Source organism: Populus nigra, chromosome 19, assembly GCF_951802175.1.
Source record: "Populus nigra chromosome 19, ddPopNigr1.1, whole genome shotgun sequence".
NCBI lineage: Eukaryota > Viridiplantae > Streptophyta > Magnoliopsida > Malpighiales > Salicaceae > Populus > Populus nigra.
Genome location: NC_084870.1, coordinates 7,891,832 through 7,914,139, shown reverse-complemented (window position 1 = coordinate 7,914,139; position 22,308 = coordinate 7,891,832). Strand labels below are relative to the sequence as shown.

General features: G+C 33.5%; 2 protein-coding genes, 1 long non-coding RNA gene and 1 other non-coding gene across 6 annotated transcripts; 2 read left to right on the top strand and 2 right to left on the bottom strand.

Moving 5' to 3' along the window:
- The first annotated feature begins 2,601 nt into the window (after positions 1–2,601).
- On the top strand, positions 2,602–2,675 carry TRNAI-UAU (transfer RNA isoleucine (anticodon UAU)). The gene has a single exon. It is a non-coding gene; the product is annotated as a tRNA-Ile (tRNA).
- A 3,491-nt stretch (positions 2,676–6,166) lies between these two features.
- On the bottom strand, positions 6,167–7,468 carry LOC133679083 (RING-H2 finger protein ATL63-like). Its single transcript, XM_062101587.1, has one exon. It carries the CDS (start codon positions 7,042–7,044, stop codon positions 6,271–6,273), a length of 774 nt encoding a protein of 257 aa, XP_061957571.1. The 5' UTR covers positions 7,045–7,468; the 3' UTR covers positions 6,167–6,270.
- Positions 7,469–8,359: 891 nt separating this feature from the next.
- On the bottom strand, positions 8,360–18,798 carry LOC133680060 (6-phosphofructo-2-kinase/fructose-2,6-bisphosphatase-like). Of its 3 annotated transcripts, none has more exons than XM_062102862.1 (23): positions 18,131–18,798; positions 17,975–18,038; positions 17,409–17,701; positions 16,263–16,460; positions 15,687–15,896; positions 15,481–15,576; positions 15,137–15,235; positions 15,031–15,060; positions 14,350–14,403; positions 13,567–13,620; positions 13,405–13,482; positions 12,719–12,816; positions 12,585–12,642; positions 12,410–12,484; positions 12,157–12,204; positions 11,666–11,763; positions 10,596–10,671; positions 9,680–9,742; positions 9,472–9,563; positions 9,204–9,272; positions 9,053–9,116; positions 8,893–8,958; positions 8,360–8,660 (listed from the first exon to the last, which is right to left on the bottom strand). In XM_062102862.1, the coding sequence occupies exons 1-23, from the start codon at positions 18,317–18,319 to the stop codon at positions 8,583–8,585; spliced, it is 2,250 nt and encodes a 749-aa protein (XP_061958846.1). In that variant the 5' UTR covers positions 18,320–18,798; the 3' UTR covers positions 8,360–8,582. The 3 variants fall into 3 exon arrangements, with proteins under 3 accessions (XP_061958846.1, XP_061958847.1, XP_061958848.1); XM_062102863.1 differs by having other exon boundaries at positions 12,719–12,810; XM_062102864.1 differs by lacking the exon at positions 12,719–12,816 and having other exon boundaries at positions 13,361–13,482.
- A 2,713-nt stretch (positions 18,799–21,511) lies between these two features.
- Positions 21,512–22,263, top strand: LOC133679827 (uncharacterized). The gene is made up of 2 exons (XR_009836216.1): positions 21,512–21,850; positions 21,945–22,263. It is a non-coding gene; the product is annotated as an uncharacterized LOC133679827 (long non-coding RNA).
- Positions 22,264–22,308: the final 45 nt, after the last annotated feature.

Below are 22,308 nucleotides of genomic sequence, written 5' to 3'. Positions count from 1 at the left end.
TCAGCAGATGGATGGTGGGTTATTGTATCCTAAAAAGAATGAGTTGTTGAGAAGGTTTTTTGTATTGATTATTATTATAAATACTAAAAATCTTAAATCTATGTTAAAAAGGTGATGTACTCTTGCCTTGGCTAACTATATCATATAATAAAATTACATTAACAAAAACTCTACAAGTTTTAATAGATAATTTATTCTGGATTGCTGTAGTGAAATTAGTTTTTTACTCTTGAGTGGAAAAATAATAAGGCGTGAGACTGGAGGTTTTTTGGTTTTTTTTATTGGTATATTAGTCATTTGTTTGAGGGAATATGAGTCTTTTTTATTTTTTAACACAATAAAAATAATGTTTTACCTCCAAAGTCAAAAATTTTAGAACTATTGACCAAAGAATCTTTCGACTTTTCACAATTCTTTTAACATTAAAATATTTTTTTGCCCCTAAGATCAAAAACTGGATAGGAGTTTTTTTTTAATGGTTTTTCCATTATCTATACATAGTAAAAGTGTGCCTTTAACTTTAAAAAATACAAAAAATAAGTTTTGCCTCTGGGGTTTTTTTTTGTACTTTTTCATGAGTATTTTATGTAATTATCAGGGTCATAAGGAGTATTTTAGTATTTTCACGTTTACCTTTGAATTTTTAAATTATAAAAGCTGATGAACACATACCAGCGAATGAGTGATGTTCGTGTCATTGAAGCGTCGTGTGAGACACTACCCAATAGCCAAATCAAGTTTTTTTGTCATCTCCCTAAATATACAATGGTGTCCTCTTTCACACGGAGTAGCGCGTGGCGGATTATGATGGTTGAATTGTCACCGATGATCGTTTTTTTTTTCTCTTTTTTTCTTTCTCCTAAAAGAAAAGGTACATTACTATCTTCTTTGTTTTTTGGTTTTTAATTTTAGTCTTAATTTTTTTAATTTCTTATTTCATTCTTATTTTTTATATATATTTTTTTTCAATCTAGTCCTTCAATTACAATTTATCATACGTTTTGTTTTTCATTTCGGTCCTCATTTTGTTTTTCTTCCTTAGCCTTTTTGTTAAGGTTTTTATGGTTTTCAATTTCATTCTTCAATCAAAGTTTTTTATTTTCTAGTTTAACCTTCATTTTTTTGATTTGTTTTTTATTTTGTTAAAGCTATTTTCAATTCAATTTAACTCTCTGATTGAAAATCTTAATTTGCCCTCTAATTAGTGCTTTTTTTTTTCCACTTATTTTTTTAGATTCTTTTATCTAATTGATTTTGTTTATGGTTTTATCTTTTAATATTTGATTTGTTAGGGGTTTGGTTTTGTGCAATCTAATTGTTCTGCATTTTTTTTAATATTGATTTTGAAATTATCTTCAATTTTTTTTCCTATAGATTTATCACAATCTCATAATCTAAGTCATGAGTTTTGCATGTCATTTTTAATATAATTTAGTTAGAATTGTTTTGTTTGTGTTTTATTTTTTAAAATATTATTCTAATTCATTTGTATTTTTTTTTGGTTTTATAAAATGAACTTTATTTTTTAAAATAAAAAATATTTATTTTTAAATAATATTATTGATGTGCTGGGCCTTGCGTGATATTTTTTTTAGGGCGTGAGTTTATACTTCAATCAGTTTCATTTATATTTATCTTTTAGGTTAGATTTATATTTATATTTTTATATATTTTTTAATTTCATTATTCAATAGTCATCGGATTTTTTTTTTCTCATGGTTAACATTAAAATTTTCTCTTATTTCCTTATTATATAATTATTGTTGAAAACAATAGTCATCGGAACGCGAACTTTATTTTAAAGAAAGAAGCTATCACAAACAAAACTGTTCCGCTGAACTTGGTCAATGTCTCTTTTTGGAGCGTCGCATCAAAGAACCTTTCTTTTTTCTGTGGAGTTTTCTGCCACTCCTTCGGCCTCTACTTGTTCTGTACCGATTTCATATATATACATGTGCATGATAAAGCAGAAAAGAAGTGTTAATGTTCATTAATGGTGATGGTATCTGGTCATTGCCTTGTAATGAGCTTAACAACGTTCTTGGTTGACGTGTTTCAGTTCGTTCCTACGATGAGCTATGGCCTCACGACTGGAACAAAATTTGCTCGAAGTGCAGACATAGTGAATACAACGTCAGAAACCCACTATCGAAACACCCCCGATTATTTCCTCATGGAATGGTGTGTGGTTTGTCAAAAACAAACCTTAGTGGTGGTCGTGACTACTGGAAGCTGACGAGTGACTCCATCTTCCACTATCTATATCAAGTCTTTGTGCTGACAGATGATTCGCAGCTTGCAGGACATGCTATTGAAGAAAAGAGGCCTATGGGCATGTTATCATTCTTTTATGAAGTATGGATTTGCTTTGTTGAAGATTCACCGGTTTTTTTTATTTTTATAATATTAGTGGGTTTACGGCTCACCAAGCATGTGATTGGTCAGTATCAATCTTCGATCGGCGGGCCATGAATTCATGTAATGTAACGGAGAAATACGAGAACAGAACTCGAGATGATGAAAACTGGATAGAGAACTGAATAAACAGTCTAGACAAAAACTAGTATTCAATTAAATTGTATTATCCCCCTTCAGAACACAGGTCCCGTAGCTCAGTTGGTTAGAGCGTTGGTCTTATGAGCCGAAGGTCGCGGGTTCGAGCCCCGCCGGGACCATTCTGTTTAATTATTTTACCTCTCTTCGAAGAAGGTGCCTTAAAGCTTAATGTAGCGTTTTTTAATTTGTACTCGTTGGTTGGAAGAGTGATAAACATCCGTCACACAGCCAGTTTATTTTTGCTATTTTAAAAAATTAATTTTTTTTTACTTTAAATTATTTTGATATACTAATATTAAATTTTTTACTTCAAATTAATTTTTTCTTATATTTTCAAATTATTTTAATATACTAATATTAATTTTTTTTATTTTAATAAATTTTAACAAAAAAAAAAACACTTTAAAAACAAAACTACTATCATACTATATATAATATCAAACGAGCTTAAACCAACTTTCATAAACAATTAACAAGTACTTCTTCATTTCCATCACCTACCCGGTTACCTAACTACCTCTTTTAAAGACAAGACTTCAATCCTATACATATTATATTTATATTTATGGCCCATGAGAAACTAACCCTAGTTTTTTTAAAATAAAAAAAAAACAAGAAAGAAAAGAAAATCAGCGCTACCCTTCACTGTTCTACTCTCAGCATCATTCATCAATTCGGTACCAGGACAGCACTTGCCGAACAAAAACAAACGATGCTGCATGGAACATAGTCAAACTTTGTGGTTGACTAAAACCAAGCCCAACGTCTTTGAGCCCAATCAAATTAAGATCTGTTCCAAACTGTAGGTTACTTTAACATTCTTGGATTACTCTCATAGCTTTCATTCAGTGAAGGTAAACAAAAGAACAAAAAATTATAAAAAAGAATGGACTTGGAGAAAGTGGAAGGAGAAATGATAGATGACTCGTCATCCATCTAGTTGCTTGATTAATATCACAGAATTTTTAGTATATCCTGTACATGACAGAATTTGTGTATACAAGAACATCCAAGCACTGGTCCAAAATACATAAAGCAATATCACACAGAGCACTTAAATTAAAATAAATACTAACAGCTCAACCTAGCAAGATATTACATAAATATATGAAACGTTAAAATACTTTGTATAAACAGGTTCAACAATGGCGATCGTCCCTCTCATTAATTCCATGCTCATCATGACCTTGACAGCCTGGTATATATGATGAACTCCTCAATCCTTAGACTCTATATTAGATGCGATAATCCTATAGACTAATTATATATAAAATCATTCTAACTTCATCAGTTAAAACCATTCTTTGAGATTAAAACCGAGGCAGTCATTTTAGAAAGTCACCAAGCCTTAGGTTAATAAATTAAAAGAAAAGAAAGAAAGAAAGAAAGAAGAAGCCAGATTTCATCACAAAGCTAAAGCATGGTTGCATGTATCAAAACATTACTTAGAGACAACGTACGTAAATGTCAAGACTCGAGCTACAAGGATATAAGAATCGAGATAGTGGGACCGATGTTTAACAGTACCTATGTTCTCCAAAATGAACAAACGGTATCAATTAGGACAATCCCCGAGTCTGACCTTACTGTCTGAAAGGAATTAGCAAAATAATGTTGACAACTACCTAACCTGTTGCCAAATCCACACGATGAGAAACTTGGCATGGGCAGCTGGTCATAGCCATTCGCTTAACCTACAACCATCCTAGCACCACTATTTAAACCAACCAGCAAGAAATCCCCTATACATGAGTTATGGCCTCTCAACAATCCCCACTCTCCCACTGGCACTTTAGTTTTGAGCTAAACACAACAGGCTTCCATATAGACAACCGCGCGAGGCCTCTTTCTCATACTTTTCTTTTGCTCCAGTTTAGTTCTCATCATCACTGCCTTTTTCTTGTGTGCACAATGGATTTGTCGTCGCTATCGCGTTCTTTCAGATACCACCAGTACCCCGGCAACAATGGCACCAATATTACAACAGTCTACTTCACTAGGGCTCCACCCGGCAATCATAAACGTCATGCCAATTATAATATTTATGACTGCAAACTTTGTTAATGATGTTATCGTAGAAACTGAGTGTTCTATATGCCTAAGTCTTTTCGAGGACGAAGAGAGAGTTAAGGTCTAATTGCCCGTGCATGTGTAATCATGCTTATCATTCTGAGTACTGTATAGATAAGTGGCTAAGTACTCAGTCAAGTTGCCCCGTCTGCAGAGCCTCTCTTCGACCCAAGTCTAATGAGGAAGACACCCAAGAACAAGAAAGCTGTGACCAATTTGTTTTTGAAGAGAATATATATATATATATATATATATATATATATCACTTTTAACATTTTTCTGTTACCATGCCCTTTTCTATCATGGTATGACCGATAATATTTTCTCATACCTTGGAAATTAATTTTTATCTTGGTCAGGTGATTTTGACTGATAATTTAATCTCCATCTTAGTTGCTTTTTTTTTATATAATTTAAAAAAAATTATTTGTTAGTTCTAGATAAATATAAACAAAGCAGTATAAGTTTAACCAAGGAGCATACTCACTCGAATTCGTCACTTTTTAAACAATCAATATTCATTTATAAGTCCTCATTTGGAAAAATACTCGAAGGGTCTTGGCAATTTTCCTTTGTGTGTTTCATTGATTGATTCTGCTTTTGCTTAATTCTTTCATAACCTGGATTTCCTTGGTATATATTCAATAGTAAGCTGCTTCTAATTCATTCAAACGCTGCCCAAAAGTCTGAAATGGAAGGGAAATTAATTACTAATGTGATGAAATTGTCTACACGAGATTGAAAAAAATGATAGTAATTCTCTCCTTTTCTCTCTTACTCTTTTCTTTTCTTTTGTTTTCCTTTTCCTGGGAATATTGCTACAAATTATGACGGTGCACACGAATGAGGCAATCAGAGGCTGTAATCAATGAAAAGCATACACATATCCGGTTTCATTGACCCCTTGGACTGTGAGTTAAATACAAACCAACGAGGAGAACCAAACAAACACATCTCTCACGCGTAGCAAGTTGTTTGATGCAAGACCAAAACACTTTGCGGAAATAATGTGGAAGACTTTACAAGAGAATTTGTCCTCTCTAACCTCTCCAGGGTTCACAGTTCAGGTTTTTAAGAATGGAGTTAAAATGTTTTAAAATAATATTTTTTATATTTTAAAAATTATTTATAATATCATCATATAAAAATATTTTAAATACTAAAAAAATATTATTTTAAAATAAATAATAAAAATAATTTAAATTTTTTAAAAAACACTTTGCAAAAACAAAATATAAACACGTCCCGCGTTTTCTTCGACTCATCAAACATATACGGATTTAGCCCAAGCATCAATTATATTTCAGGAATACAGCCACACACAGCTCGAAGACTTGTTGCTACTGCTCAGTCAAGATTCTTTCCCTTGCGATGCCTTGTGTTAATTATGCATATAACTTTTGGATCATAGACTGATACTGTGCACACCAGCTCTATGAGCAAAATACTGTTTTCTTCAGCTAACAAGCGTGACCCATTGTTGAACTGATTCAAGAAATGTTTAAGGAATTAAGAGATAATCAAACAGCTCAAGATTGCATGGCCTAATGAGTAATGAGAATTCAGATACAAAAATGATCTATCAACTTACAAAAGATCATCTATACAACTATACAAGCTCTCTGTATAAACATAGACAATCTCTCATGCATCCAATTCAATCACATTAATTGATGGGAAAACCTTGCTTTCTGATCTATTCCTACTCAGCATTCTCTTCAAAGAAGAACCCAAAGACGAAGAAGTAGATGGTGATTCTGATAAACAATCACAGTTTACCGCAAGATTCCCATTCTCAGAATTTGAAATAACAATTTCCAATCTAGAGTCCCCAACATCACTCAAGCCCCTATCGTCTGTTGACTCTCTAGTACTCGCCTCCATGGACTTTCCATCACTTGGAATGCCATTGTCATCACCCACAGCAGGAGCTCTACAAACTGGACAATTAGAGTGAGAATTCAACCACATATCAATACACTCAACATGAAAACCATGACCACACCTTGTCAAGCTCCTACCAGCCTCATTTTCCTCAAAAGGACTCAAGCAAATGACACACTCTAAACCTTGTTTACACTCTTCTGCTTTGTAAACAAACAACGGAATTGAAGAAATGACTGATGTATCAAGACCCTTTGAAGTAGCAGTAGAGAAAGTAGTGTCAATAGTGAAGTTATGCAGATGGTGGAATCTTGAAGGAAGTAGAACGTGAGACGCAGTCACAGAACTTGATCTTCTTCTATTTCGAGCTTGTGCCAAGAACCACTTGGCATAGAGGTGAAGAAGCAACACAAAGAGGATCACTACAAGAAGGGATATAACTGCAGCAAGCATTATGTTGCTGTCATATGAAGATATGCTGTTGATGAGATGACTCATTGGATTGTGCATTGGTGATTCAATAGTAGTTGACATTGCAGTGCTTTTAGGGGTTTAAAGAGAGTGATGTTTGTAGAAGAGAAAAGTTGAGGATATATATTTACTTACATAAGTACAGAACAATATTGAACGATCCTTTATGTAGACAATAAGGTACCACTGTAATCTTCCTTTTCTTCTATTACTTGCTACTTCAATGTGCGTTTGTGTGAATAAAAGAAGACTTTAACATGAAAATGAAGTCGTTGATTGAGGATTAGATTACGGGTAATCTGTCCTCAAACATTTGCATGTATTAGCAAGCAATAACTCAAGACTATCTGTCTATACGGTCTTCTTTGAAGTAGAAAAGAATCCCTTTTTCCAAGGAGCTAATGAGACTCATGCATAGGAAAGAAGAGAAGAAAAGCCGAAATGGAGGACTCGTGAAGGCAACGGCATAAGAGGGTGGGGTTATTGGCTTCATGTGGCTATTTTAATTGCTTAAGAGGGAGTTAGGGATCCCAAGATTGAAAAGAGATATATTTGTTGTAGTTTTTATTTTTAAATGTTTTTTATTTAAAAATATATTAAAATAATTATTTTTTTATTTTTAACATCAACTTATTATAATTATTATAAAACATTAAAAATTCAAAGAAAATTTTAACTTCAATGAACATCCAGACATGGTATCTCTGTTAAGCCATTCTTTTCGTGTCTTTTTGGTTGAGTCAATTGGGGCCCTAATTGGTCTTGGGTGTCAAATTTTTGTTCAGGGGTCCCATGTGAATCTAACCAGACAAGATCTTTTGACTCTTACTACGACCACTAGTCCACCGCTGCATCACCGCTACCTGTTGGGGCCTCTTTTTTTTTTTTGCCTGTTTTCTGGCGAGGGATCCATTTTAGCGTTGGGTATAGGCTCGTGACCTCTGACCTGTCTCTGGGGCAATGTCGTATTACCTGTGACATGCTAAGGTCCTACTCTTAGGTAGACTATTGACATCAGATCTAAAAATCAGCAGCTATGTATACTGGTACGGCACTCAATCAATAGCCAGAAGTCCAGCAATGAATTGGGACCAAAACGGCGTCGGCAGAGACGCGGAGAAGCCAGCCAATTGCTGACCATAGGGAGTGCATGATACATCCTCTCCAGAGGATTGCCATATATGATTGGAGGACAGTAGTTTCACAATAATCTTGGACAGTCTAGGGTGTAAGAAATTTAAAAGGAATCGGATTATTCTTCATCCATTCGATAATACGCTTAATTGAGACATGGTGATATTTAAAACGTGGATAACTTGAATGCGCTCGAGTTTTGCACCTAAAACAGTTAAGAGATCCAGAATAACATATACAGTGCTGTTCAAAACTTTTTTGGATGCATTGAAAGGAAGCTACCTTCAAGTTACAACACCATCATTGTTCGCGTAAGAAGAATTTTATCGTCGGAACGATGAAAATTATTCCAGATACAGTTGGTGCGTTTACGCTTGTGTTATGTCTCGTTAACGAATGGAGATTTAATGAATGTGAAGTTGCATTGGAATTCGTGTAAAGAGTCGCAAAAATCTTCTGTGAGCATTTCAGTCCATGAGCTTGTATCTTTTCTCCTGGACTCCAGTAACTCCCATTTGTATCTCTATTATTGTATGAAGTGGCACCTGAAATTTGAATATAACTACTCTGTTAGAATGTGTCCGCAATACAGCTAGAACCCGCACATCATGTTTACAAGCATCAGACCAGCCTCTCCTAAAAACTGTGCACCACTCAATTATGATGTGCCAGGAGGATTAATTAGTCCCTTGCTGCATATTAACCATTTTCGTCCAAAGCTAATTATCATTAGTATCATCACAAAAACAAAGCCAGTTCAGAATTACACTGAATTACCTCGATATGTGGAATTTCTTTTAGAGGCCTATCAGCAAAATAAGCATATAACGCTCTCAACACAGCCTGCACAAATAAAGCCATGAAAGCTCTTATAAGCTTTGTCGAACCCAACTCAACTTATCAGGATATTGAAGAATGCGGATGTTTAATGTATAACCTGGTGAGAGATGACTACAACAGGAGCCCGTTGTCTTTCTAGTTCAATAATTACAGGCTCTAGCCTGCATTGATGTGAAAATTAGTTTTTTAATTTAACAAGCAGGAATATGAAACATTGAAGGTTCTAACTAAAGCCGCTAAATGCAAACCTTTGGATGACATCGAGATAAGATTCTCCACGAGGGTATCGATACCTCAGCTTGTCCTTCCTGCGTGCCCTGCTCAAAAGGACATGCATCAGGCCTCAGGGAAGCAACTAATAATGTCCAAGCACAGGAAAAATACAAACATGTGTGCACTTTCAAGTAAAGAGAACCCCAACTGATTGTCATAGGAGTTTACTACAAGAAAAGAAGTTATTCAGGTAAAAGGTAAAGCAAATGGGAGGGAGAGCGAAGATGAGGAGAAGACACATACTCATATTCCTCAGGCATGGTCTTCTTAATCTCTTCATATGTCATTCCATCACATACTCCAGCATTTATCTCATCAAGGGCACGCCATTGAATCTATCAAAATGGCCAAAATTGTGAATTTTTCTATGAATTTCCAATGTCCATCAGTCAGCCAAAGTAAATCAAGATTCTGAAAGGCCAACTAAGGTTCTGCGGGGATTCAAACTGACCTTGGGAAATCCAATGATAGGACTTGCTGTTATAATTGTCCTTTGAAGTGTGCTGGTCCAAATCTAGACCACGGAAAAATGAGAAAAATGGTTGTAAGAATTCATATAGCTCATTCTAAACACACCCAGCTTGACAGAACGTCCAAGAAACAAGATAATAATTATAAGTGAAATCACTGTTCCTATTTCCCAAAGAAAAAAATACAAGAAAAAAGCAGCTAAAATATGAAGAAACTGTAATGATTTGCAGATAGTCACAACTAGAATGATAAAAACAGTATTAAAAAAAGAAAAATCCAATCTTAAACGTAGTAAAAGCTATTTAAAAACCACTTCTTTTCTTATGATCTGGAAAAACTTCTTGAGCTGAACTTCCAGGGAACAACATAAATAATTATCAGTGAAATCATTGTTCCTACTTCCCAATGAAACCAAAAAAAGGAAAAAAAAGAAAAAGAAGAGCTAGAATGTGAGGAAACCATTATGAGTTGCAGACAGTCACAACTAGCACAATAAAACAGCAGGCAATTCTGTTAAACTGAACATGGAAATGAGAACTAGAAGTAGCATGGTGTTCTCATTGACACAAAACATCAAAGCATTACGAAAAAAAAGGCCAATCTTAAATGTAAAATCTATTAAAAAACCACTTCTATATCTTTATGATTTGGAAAAACTTATTGAGCTTAGGAGTAAAGTGGCGTCACTACAAAAGCTTAAAAACTCTAATTGTGTTACATCTGAGTTCTTAAATTTTATAATTATTCAAGGACAAATCAACACATAACTTCACTACTTAAAGTGAACGAAAATAGGACAAGGTTGCAGAGGCACCTAACATCAAAAAGATTGGTTTTTAAGGATACAAGATTTGGACGATAGAAAAGGTTAATCATGAGGATTGATGAAGGCTTACAGATGCTGCCTTTTCCGATTTCAGTCGTTTCTCGACAAAGTTAGCAAGTTTCTTGGCATAAATTTCTCCAGCATCACTGCAGAAACAAATTATAGTAAATTCCAGTCACCAGAAGGGTAGATCAAATCTCAAAGACGAACCAAAGTTTGCAGAAAATTAGAATGTGATGAAAAGAAAGATTAGAAACTGAAGCAATCATGTCAGCATGGAGCGTTAAACCTAAATAAAAAAAATACCAGAATTGACAGTAGACGTGAAGGGAAAATTGACTAGAGACAGAGAGACTTAATAATTTGGCAATATAATTGACATACATCAAGATATCTCATTGCTCTTGGACATTGGTGGGACTAGTTCTAGGTTATGACAAATCTCATCCTTGGATTGACTTTGAAAAACAGCAGTGATTATTAAAGGGAATAAAAATATCAGCATTGGAATCAAGTTTTAAGGACATTCATAAAAAAAAAATTAAGAAAAAGTCTTAAGAATACAACATGCATTTTTAATAGATATTATATGTGGATATATATAGATATCGAGTGATTTGTGTTTGAGCCTCTCAGTTGTTAATCAATTATAATGTTGCTAACAAGAGTACTATGTAGGCCATTCAGCTTCCATGCTCAACAGTTTCACTCCTCTTTTATTCATAAAAGATTCACATTCAGACACTTTTGGGTAAAAGCAAGATGTTGATCTTCACTGCAATATTGTAAGTAGCAAGAAGCCCGTAGGGATTCCATGAAGGATATTACAAACTTCTCAAAAGGAATATGTTCAAGTCTGCAGAATATCCCTTATAGGAGAGCTAGTTTCACACAACAAAATGGAAAAGGTGCCAACACACAATCAGTAAAAATGAGCCCAAGCATACTTTACAAAAAATAGTACTTTGTTTGGCATCTGTGCTGATATAGCGGAACACAATATCAGTGCAATGAGACATGAAAATACTGTCATACAGAACATTTTAGGTCATCCAAGATTAAAGATAACCAGACAAAATATAACATTTACAACTTCAAATTCAGATTATACCAGATAATTAATAAATTGTGAACCAATACCTCAATACAGTATCACCACCAATTCTACCTCTAACATTATCTCGACTCTCTCCGTGCCTGGTAAGTAATATTGGGCGTGGTGTAAGGTGTGTATTCACCTGCATCAGATTAAAATTTTTAGGTTTGAGTGAAAAGAACGAACATCAAATGAACAAGATTGTCACAAAAATGGTCAATCATGTTTCATCACTTTCAGGCATCTTGGTTTCTTTATGTTTATTAAAGTCACTGTTTGCAACTCAAATAAACACTATCTTCTTCCTCTGCATAGAAGTGTATATAAAACCTCTCAAACAAACATCCCTCGAGTGCAATTTATTTTCAACAAACATGGTAGCTAAGATTTGACAGAAATTTGAATACAACTAGTGCCAGCTGTAATGAAAAGAGAGTTTCAGAAATTAGAAATTAGAAAGGAGAAGTGGCCAACTAGAACATTTCTATAATATGCTAAGAAATAATTGTACCGAATTGATGGCAGGACAACTTACTAAGAAAAAAACAATTCTCCCAGGAAGGTAGCCACTGATATTGTTAACCTGAATGTACAAACCCGAGTTGTATTATAGAATAATCACATGAACATAGGGAGTTCAAAGACAACATCCTTCAATATATAAGGATTCATGAAAAAATTTCAGTTAGCCAAGGTGCCATATAGACCAATGGTACTATTAACTTATCCTGTGCTGCATATAAATGAATTCACAAATCAGTTTGGGGTGGGGGGGGGGGGGCACTTACTTGTATCTGTCCACCATGTCCACTGACCATATCAATCATCTTGATATAAGATCCTTCTTCTACTGGTTCATAAACCTAGTAAATAGAAGTAAAAATTTTAAACCTAAAGTTGAAATTGCTCATTGGTAATGACCAAATCTCAAAAGGAGAAGTTATTGGAAGCACATGAAACCACCTTTTCATAATTAGCTAGCCGACTTTTGAAGTCTTGCAATCCAGCTTCGAAATCTGGCCTGCAAAATGACACCAAGTACTAAGTACCCACGTCTGTTCAGTTAAGAAGCCAGTGACTTCAGATAGTAATCATACTGTTCTGCATAGTCAGGGCTTTGTTGAATTTTAAGACGTATATTTCTTTCAATTATGTGTTCATCATTGCATAGTGTCTCCAAAAAAATAATCTGCAGCTAAAACAGATAACACGTGTCAGAACAGTTCAGGACTCTTCATCATTTCTCTATTGTATCCCACTTTCCAGTCAGATTTTGTCCTCTGGTTACAAGAGTTTTTAAGGGGGACTTTTAGCGGTTTGAAAATCCAAGAAATAAAAGAGAGCAAAAGATAAGAATAAGAAAGTTTTCATTTAAGATAGCAACTGTGCAGCCAAAAGGTGAAGAAAAAATAAAGACACGCTATTTTTATTTAATTTATTTAGATTAACACCTGATGCAAGAAGATTATGAGGTAGAATATCAATTTATGAACCTAAGCACTGTAAAGCTTCCAAATTTAGTATCTTACTCTTAAGCTTAGAGAATAATCTCAGTAGCCAAATAACTAACACACTTGGCAATAATATGTGAAATTCAGTTTCTTAAAACACTTTGAGTTTGAAAAAGCAATAAAAATGGCATAGGTAGCCAAAGTGCTTATTGCTTCAAGGCAAAACACATTAAACGCACACGGTCCAAAAGGATACTCTTCACCTAAAAAATCACGTTAGTATCTTACTGGTAAATTTTAGGACCTTTTATGCTATGGTATGGTCTTTGTACCTTGCACTTCCCTTCAGCCATTTTCATCAGCATGTTCCTTCTTTTCCTGGTACTGTTTGTGGCATCAAATATTCCTACCTACAAAGAAATTGAAACAAAAAAATCTAAAGGATTAGGAAAGATACACAGAAATGTCATCATATCTAACATATGGTAATGTACCTGGCCACCTTCTTGCATCCAGGCAATCATATCATCCATTGCCAATGCTGCTACCTAGTAGCACGTGATACATTAAAACTATTTGCAAAGGAGAAAGTTAATGTGTTACCATTTCCAATCGTGTAAGAAATAATAGTTTAGAAGTAACAGCATACTTTGAGGGACACAGTAGTATTTCTGGGAGGCTTTACTACTAATTGCTATTTGGGTTACTATATTCATCCAGGATTGTATTTGGGCATGGGACAAATTACTGAACCAGCAAAAGATCAGTTCCTGCAACATGCTTAGTTCCGCTCTTTATTCTCACTGTTCAGTAATTGCTTTCCTTTAATTAACTACTTTCTTTCCACTTTATTAGTGACCATTACCCAACAAAATTTCAAGAGTCAAAAATCTAAATGAAATAGATCTTGAGATCTCAATGACTCAAGGGTACTTCAAATAAGGAATAATACCTGTAATAAAGCAATTTGATTCATATATCCGATAACAATTGCAAGGAACTTGTACAATTTTAAGAAATTAATGTCTTACAATTTACAACCTTTAGAAATCAATAAATCTTCCATCACTATATCCTAAGGAGAAAGTGAGCAGCAACACATATTAAACCAAAGATTGAACTAGTCCAACCAAATAATTGATTCGCTCACTCATAGAGAGAGTATCATAATAAGTTCAATCAGTCCAGCATAATGCAATAAACACAAAACCATCGTAGGATGAGAGAAACAATGTTTTTTGTGGTCTATGAAAGACCACTTATTTAATGGATATTACCTCATTTCGTGCTTCCATTCCTTCAGGGTTGTCAGCTCGGAAAAAATCAGCAGACTGCATCCACACAAATCATCAAGAAATGTCCAAAAAAGAAGAAAATGACTGCAGTATTTCGATTCCAGAGCATAACATGAGTGCAATACATAGTACAATTATAGAATTAAAACCACATCTGGATCCATCTCTATTCCAAATGCATATCTCAAATGACAAATGAATTTTGCAGTCCATAACTCCTTCATTTTATACCATGATAAGAGAAATCGTATAATAAAGCGGATTTGAATGCCAAGCGCATTGTGAAACTGCATTAAAGTTTTAGTTTTTACTAGCATTAATTATTAAAAAGTTGGAATTCAATCATTAATAATTATTGGAATTCAGTTGCTTAATTGACATGGGACAAAATATTACAAAACTGTAGCAAATATAGCTGTAGGAGGTACCGCAATGATATTCCATGGACAAGACTTGAGATAATTTTTCAATTAACAAAAGGGAGAGAAATGCAAAGAAGATAACCATATATGTCTATGAACTGTACAGCACTAATCATCATTCCACGGGAACAAACAATGCAGAACAAATTTCTTCATCAATAAAAAAAATAGTCATTAAACCACTAATATAACTAATGAAAGTTCTAAGAACATAATCAACTGTAAAAGGCTTTAAGCATACCTGATTAGCTCCATGCTTAAGGCGCCGATACTGTTACAGCCAAAGGTAGGAAAATATTACACTTCAACTTTTCACATGTAATAGGCCTCAAGAATGCATGACTGACCTTTCCAACATTGAAGTGCTTGGTATCATGACCCAACCAACGAAGATATCTAGTAAGTTTAGCTGCAGTAAAAGTTTTGCCTCGGGCAGGTAAACCAACCTACAGTGCAAGTACTTGTTAGAATTTTTAATTATCAACAGAACTCGTGCTTTTATTATTGAACTATGAAAATGGAACATATACAATACAAACACTCAGTTAAATCCAGCATGCAACTCTCAAGTTATCTGTAGAAGTTGATACCAAATCTAATCTCAAAAACTTTTCAATTAAATTGAGAGTGAAATTAGAAGGATAATAAATATTATCACCAGTTCTGATCAATAAATTATGCAGGAAAATACCAGAACAATTGCCAAATGCCTATCCTCCTTTGGTCCAAGCATCTGATCAGCCACAGCTCCAGCAGCAACAGCTCCAGCAGCTGCTGGCATTGAATTCTGACAATGCAGGGAACACAGAATAAAACCATGACAAAAAACCACCACTACATACCAAAAATAATTAAGCTCGCACGATTTTCCTACTGTGAGAAATATTTGTTACAAACCTTGGTTTCAGTGTCCAGTTTGAGATCAAAAGATAAGGCACTCGAACTAGATGACTTAACTACTCTAGGAGATCCAACACCTCTATCCACAAAGAGCCCCCTGTGACCATCTTGCTTTTGCAAAGAGGAAAATGTCCCCACTGATTTTGATTCAACCATGCCGGAACCAGAATATACCTTGGATGGATCTGGGATAACAACCTCCATCTCCTATTTGAACATTTGCAAAATGCATTAGAACTAGAATACTATATTAACAGGGAGAAAACAAGGTATACGGCAGCCACCCATGCATATGAAAATGTCTCATCTTAAAAATTAGCATCAAACTTCTCCTTGACCAACTGGAATTAACCTAACTATTTAGCAATTGCACCCATTAAAATTTGAAGTCCAGGCCCAACAAAGCTGATATGATCCAATTGCCCTCTATATTGGAGGGACTTCACAATTTATGTGCAGGCAAACATTAGAAGGTTGCAAAAGAATATCTGTGTATTGAAGTAGACTTAGATATTTCTAGGCCTATGATGGAAATTAATCTGTATATCTGCAAAATAGGTTACCAAGATGCACCTTAATAGTTGTAGGTTGATCAGCAGAAACACCACTATCCTTGAAGGAATATGAAGCATTGCCTGGGCAATCAACATTGGAAAACCTTGGATTCTCTGTATTGTTAGCTGCGTACACGAAAGCAGAGTTTGCAGAAGTTGAAGGAGCTGGGACAACATAATGTTCAAGATCAAGCTCCAAACTAGATGGAGAGCCATTCTGTAAAAAAAAATTGAAGGACAGTTTCTTTAGTGTGCACGAGTTAATAGATTAAACAGTATAATGAAACTAACAATACACCCAGTGAAAAATGATGGAAATCAACTGCAGCACAGAAGGCCACAATTGCAAATGAGTTTAAAAAAGGTCTCAATCTGACTTGGAAGAGTTTTTTGTTTTTGTTATGCTTTTGCTTTGCTTATAACAGCATCATGGAAGGGTGGAAAAGAAAACAAAAGAAACAATAATGCACCTAGTTAGAGATATTTGAACTGGAGGACAACAATAACAAATTACCACAGCAAGCTCCAATACCAAGCTAAGCATCCAACTTGAAAGTTTAAGATAGTTGGTGGGGCAGCCCATATAGTAAATAAGGACATAGCAAAGTTAATACTTAAAATCAATATGTGGTTAATCAATGGCCACCCTCTCACATGTAAGTAAACGAATAAGAAAACGTAATTGATGAAAACGATAACAAATGGACTGAGCCCAAAAACTGGGCATATCCCATAGGCAGCCAATACTAGCAATCAAACAACAGCAATACCCAATTCTAATCAACTGTGGTTTCACGAGAACAATAGTGAATAGGCTACCATCCAAAAACAGCATAGTTGAGGAAACAACAACAAATGATGGTATACATTAGAGCATCACATCTAAAACTTTAGCTCACAGGTCGAGGAGCCAATTAAGTATATAGTTTACCGGTCTTTAATTAAGCTATAAATTCATGATAACTCAAATGTTTGCAGCTCAGGAATCATGAGGCAGCTATAGATAATAGAGTATAAAGAATCGTAGAACTAACTAAAACCACCTCTTCTCACTCTTGGTCCCTGTAGAAATAAAATCTCATAGAAATGGAAACATGTCGTTATGCAACATATAACAACAGCAAAAAGAAAATGAAAAAAAAACATCTGTGAGCTGAAAATGCACCTCAATTCCTGCCATTGGTACAGAATTGATGCTGACATCAGGAATTCCACGAACAGTTGAAGGCTGGAGATTCTCCTGATAAACTCTCCAACTGGCCGCAAGATCAAAAGGTGAAACTCTATCAGCTTTAATAAACACCCTAAACTCCACAGTCACATCGCCATTCTTGAATACTGCCAGCCTCGATTCCCCTTGCAATGTTCCCCTGGTAAGAAGCCGGTTTGGACCCTCCTCCACCACACAAGGGCTATTACTGTACTTTGGCTTCAACAGGAACTTGAAATCCAAAGTTTCTAATATCCAACAAGCAATAAAACATTTTATTTTATTTTTAAAAAAAGGCAATCAAGAGAAAATTTTAGAAAATCATTACTAAAATAAATAACCATGCCTTAAGTTTACTGTTTGATTGGAATTTGAAAATAAATTTCCGAGTTCAGGAAAAATGGAGGCAAATTATGCATTAAAAATGAATAAAGTAATCCTAAAAACTTTTCTTTTCTCTAAATTTCTCTGCAACGAAACAAAAGAGTCGCAGAAACGTACAAATAAACTGAATTTGTTACCGTGATTAGGTGGAACGACAAAGCTTAATTCCCACATTGAAGCCGATTCAGGTTCCATGGAAAGCTAAATTAGAAACACAAATACAAGCAAATGAGAGGCCTGGAAACTAATTGCAACTGGATTTTTTCTTTTTAATAGTTAATTAGTATAATTACAGCTTTAGAAGAATCCCAGGAGCCAACAAGAGGCACGGAACCGTAGACATGAGGGATGAGTTCGGCTTTAAGTCTATAATTCTCCATTTTAAGAGAAACATAAAGTTGACCTCCTGCGTGGTCTGGATTTTCTTCTCCTTCATTTCCGTGCGAGCTGCCGTCTGCGTCCTTTGACAAACCAGTGCCCATAGCTAGCTACTCTCGAGACTGTTGATTTTTGAGTGAGAGAGAGAAAGAGATGCTATTTATATGCCAAGCAAGTTGTCGTTGTTATTTGGTGTGTTAGTGGATTTTCTTCGGATAAGAGAGAATAAAGAAAAGAAAGAGAGAGGGGGGTCTAGAGATTTGGCTGGGTTTTGAGCCGTTGGATTTGTTTTTCGACTGTAACGGAAAGGGATGAGAGCGAGAGAGAGTCGGTGCTCTGTTTGTTCGATTAATTATGTGGCTGGCCGATGGTGAGACTGGATGATGCTTTGGGCCAGCAACTTGCAGTTCACAGGCGAGCAGTGTTTATTTCCTCTTTTTTCTCACTCCCAGAATCTTAGGGGCTGTTCGGCTTAAGGCCAGTTGCAGGTGCTACCGGTTCTCAGACGGGGAGACTGCCTGTTAGGTGAAGTTAGGTTTTTTTTTTTTTTTTAGCTGCGAAGTCAAATCCAAACATGCTTGGACAGCCCAGACGGGGAGCGCCTGTATTCATATATTTTTAAGAAAATATATGAATACATTTAATTGTATAATATTTTTTACTTGAAAAATACAAAAATATTATTTATATTTAATGAAATAAATTTAAAAAATATGGATTGAAACAATGAAAAAGTTATTAATGCTAATTAAATACCTATAAAAATATAATATTTTTTCTAAAAAAAATATAGTTGAGTATACAAATATTTAATCCTAATTTTTTTTTAATTTATGTGTTTTTGTTTTTTATCTTGTAGGTTATTTTTTCTTATCAATAATTTAAATAAATCATGAAAATAAATTTTATTTATATCATATATAAAAGACAAAAATTAAAAGTAAATTATAACAATCTATTTGAAACATTAAAAAAAATACTAGATAATTAAAAGAATAAATAATATTTGAAAAAACAAACTAAAAAGTTAAAGAAAAAAAACTGAGAGGCTATTAATTTAATTTTTTTAAAAAAATTGATAAACCAATAAACTTAGAGAGGATTGTTAATGTTCTTTAAAAGCTAAAATAATAAACTTAGATAGGATTGTTAATGTTCTTTAAAAGCTAAAATAAAAGGCAAGTATTTCTTCTAAAAGCAAAAAAAACATATGACCACGCAAATATTTAAGCATGACTTGTTTTTATTTTTATTTTTAATCTATGCATTTTTAATTTTTTGTCTTAGACATTATTATTTCTTATTAAGAACAATTGATAGAATTCAAGCCTTTTTTTGTTTTTTTAAGAGAGTTGGACTTGGAACAATCAAACATGACCTGCAATTTTTACACTGGATCCGTTTCCCAAACCCGATTCCTTTTACCCAAACCATATAGAGTTTAGGTCTGTGTATAAGAACACTGAGAAGTGCCAAGCCCCTTAAGCCGCGTTTGGGTTGAAACCACGTTTTTTTAATTTAAGTTTTTTTTTTAATTAAAATTTATTTTTTTATATTTTTAAATGATTTTAATATATTGATTTTAAAAAATAAAAAAAAGTATCATTTTAATATATTTTAAAATAAAAAACACTTTAAATCAAAACCATTATATTCACAATTTACACTTTTTGTGGGCATTGAAGAATCAAAGGTATCTCACCTGCTCCATTTATTACGATAAGAGACCAGGTAATCTAATCTCACATCTGTTGCAAAACTAAATCATAAAAAGTCTTCCTGTTTAGTTTAGACTTAAAAGTCTTTTTTCCAGACAAAAAGTCAAACCTATGTTTGGTAGTAAAAAAAATATAACGTAGGATTGAGAGTCTCGTACCAAAGAACCCAGAAGAAGCTGTTTTATTTTGACCGTTTATTTGTTGGAAAGTAATTTTTTTTTAAATAAATTCTAAAAAAAATAAATTTTAGAAAAATATTTTCTAATGTTTAGTAGTGTAATGGAAAATAAGTTGGAAAACACTTTCCAGTATTTGGTTATGTTATGAAAAATAAGCTGGAAAATAATTTATTAATGTTTTATTTTTTCAAGTTTATTAAAATAATGAGGAACAAATCTTACAAATTTAAAAGTTGAATGGGAATGAAATTAAAAAAAATATAATTTCATAAATTATCTCAGATAAAATAAATAATAATCAAAATAATAGAGATCAAATAAAAAATAAAAAAAATGAAAGATCAAGAAATTAAAATAATAATTAACATTTCATAAATTATTTCAAATAAAATAAGTAACAATCAAAAGAATGAGGACCAAATCTGATAGATAAAAAATTTCAATAAAAAAATGATAAGGAAAAATCAAATAACAATTATAAAAATAAGAACCAAAGTTAATATAAAAATTAAATTTTAAGAGATGAAATTAAAAAATAAATATTCAAAACATAATATATATAGCAATCAAAAGTTTGAGGATCAAATTTGATATAATAAGCAAATAATAATATTTCTAATTTTTTCTCAACTTCCAGAAAGTGTTTTCCGCCTAAATTTTTCAGGAAAACACTTTCTTGAAAACCAAGCTAAATTTTTCTTTGACTGGAAAGTGTTTTCCGTTGATCAACTTTTCTAATGACAAACAAACACATGAAAGTTTGGAAAGTGTTTTCCCGGAAACCACTTTCCAGAAAACAAACATAGCTAAAAAGAAAATACTTTTCTGAAAACTAAGTCAAATTTTTTTTTGACTGGAAAGTGTTTTCCGTTGACAGAAAGTGTTTTTCTTTGACTGGAAAGTATTTTCTGTTGACAGAAAAGTATTTTCTATTGATCATATTTTCTAATGGCAAACAAATATAGAAAAATTTTAAAAGTAATTTCCTGAAAATTACTTTTCAAAAAACAAACATGGCTAAATATTTTTTTTTTAGTCAACCATGACATCTACAGTCATATTCCAGTTTCTAAAGATGATAGTGTTTTGTGTGTGTGTGTGTGTTATATTGATTTTATTAAAATGACATGTCTGTATATATTATCATCCCATTTAAACTTTTTTTTTTTTTTAGTGCTTTGAACCTAAGATTACTCTCCTAAAAATGTGCACACACGACATACTAGTTTAATAAATTATAAATCATTTGATATAAATAAGATATATTTTAATAAATACTTTTAGTGTACTATAATTCTTATTAATCGTTCATTTTATATCTCAAAAACAAAATAATATAATTCAACCAAACACTGTTATCTTGTTGCTAACCCTTTTATCAAATAATACTTTTATCTTATGATTCAACATTGAAAGCAATAAATACAACATAATAACCACAGCACAACATAACAACAACAAGCAGACACGTGTTACCCCAATTTGAGGGGAGCCAAAAATCCCTATCTTGCTTTGAGAATTAGAACAGCCAAACAATGCCGGACATTTTTTTTACACTGGATCCGTTTTTCAGACCCGGTTACTTTGACCCAAACAAAATAGAGTTAGGGTTTGTGCATAAAAACTCTGAGAAGTGGCAATCCCCTTCGCGTATTTACAATTTGCAGTTGTCTATTCTAGACCTTGAAGAAGCAAAAAGGGTTTTTCATTCGCGCCATCTGGTACAATGAGAGCCAAGGTAATCTAATCTCTCCTTTCTAGCAAACCAAATCATAAAAAGCTGTTTAATTAGAAGAGTTGAGAGTCGTTAATTGGTATATCTGTTTTTGCAGTGGAAGAAGAAGCGAATGAGGAGGTTGAAGAGAAAACGCCGAAAAATGAGGCAAAGATCCAAGTAGTTGCAGTTTTAGCTCAACCTTACAAACCCTTAATTAATCTTCGCTGTTATTTCCTTTCTGAACCATGGAGTATATGTTTTTAATCACTTGATGTGCGGAAGTTAGCGGTTTTTTTTTTAATTATTACGGGAATGCTACTTTTTTTTAAAAAAAAAAATATGTGGCGTGAATGCAATTGTTATGCAATCCCTGATAAGTCTCTTGTCCTGCTTTGATTCTAAAATTCTATTCCTAAGTCGCCAATTGTTGCAAAGTTCTGTTGTTTGTTCCTTAAGTTACTGAGTTTTAAATTTTACTG

Excerpts from the sequence above, each read along its gene's own strand:
- LOC133679083 (XM_062101587.1), bottom strand. The coding sequence starts at position 7,044 with ATGTCAACTACTATTGAATCACCAATGCACAATCCAATGAGTCATCTC.
- LOC133680060 (XM_062102862.1), bottom strand. The coding sequence starts at position 18,319 with ATGGGCACTGGTTTGTCAAAGGACGCAGACGGCAGCTCGCACGGAAAT. Across the intron at positions 13,621-14,349 it reads GAATGGAAGCACGAAATGAG|GTAGCAGCATTGGCAATGGA; the intron begins GTAATATCCATT and ends ACGTGCTACTAG. Across the intron at positions 8,661-8,892 it reads AAGAAATTCCACATATCGAG|GTGCCACTTCATACAATAAT; the intron begins GTAATTCAGTGT and ends TTCAAATTTCAG.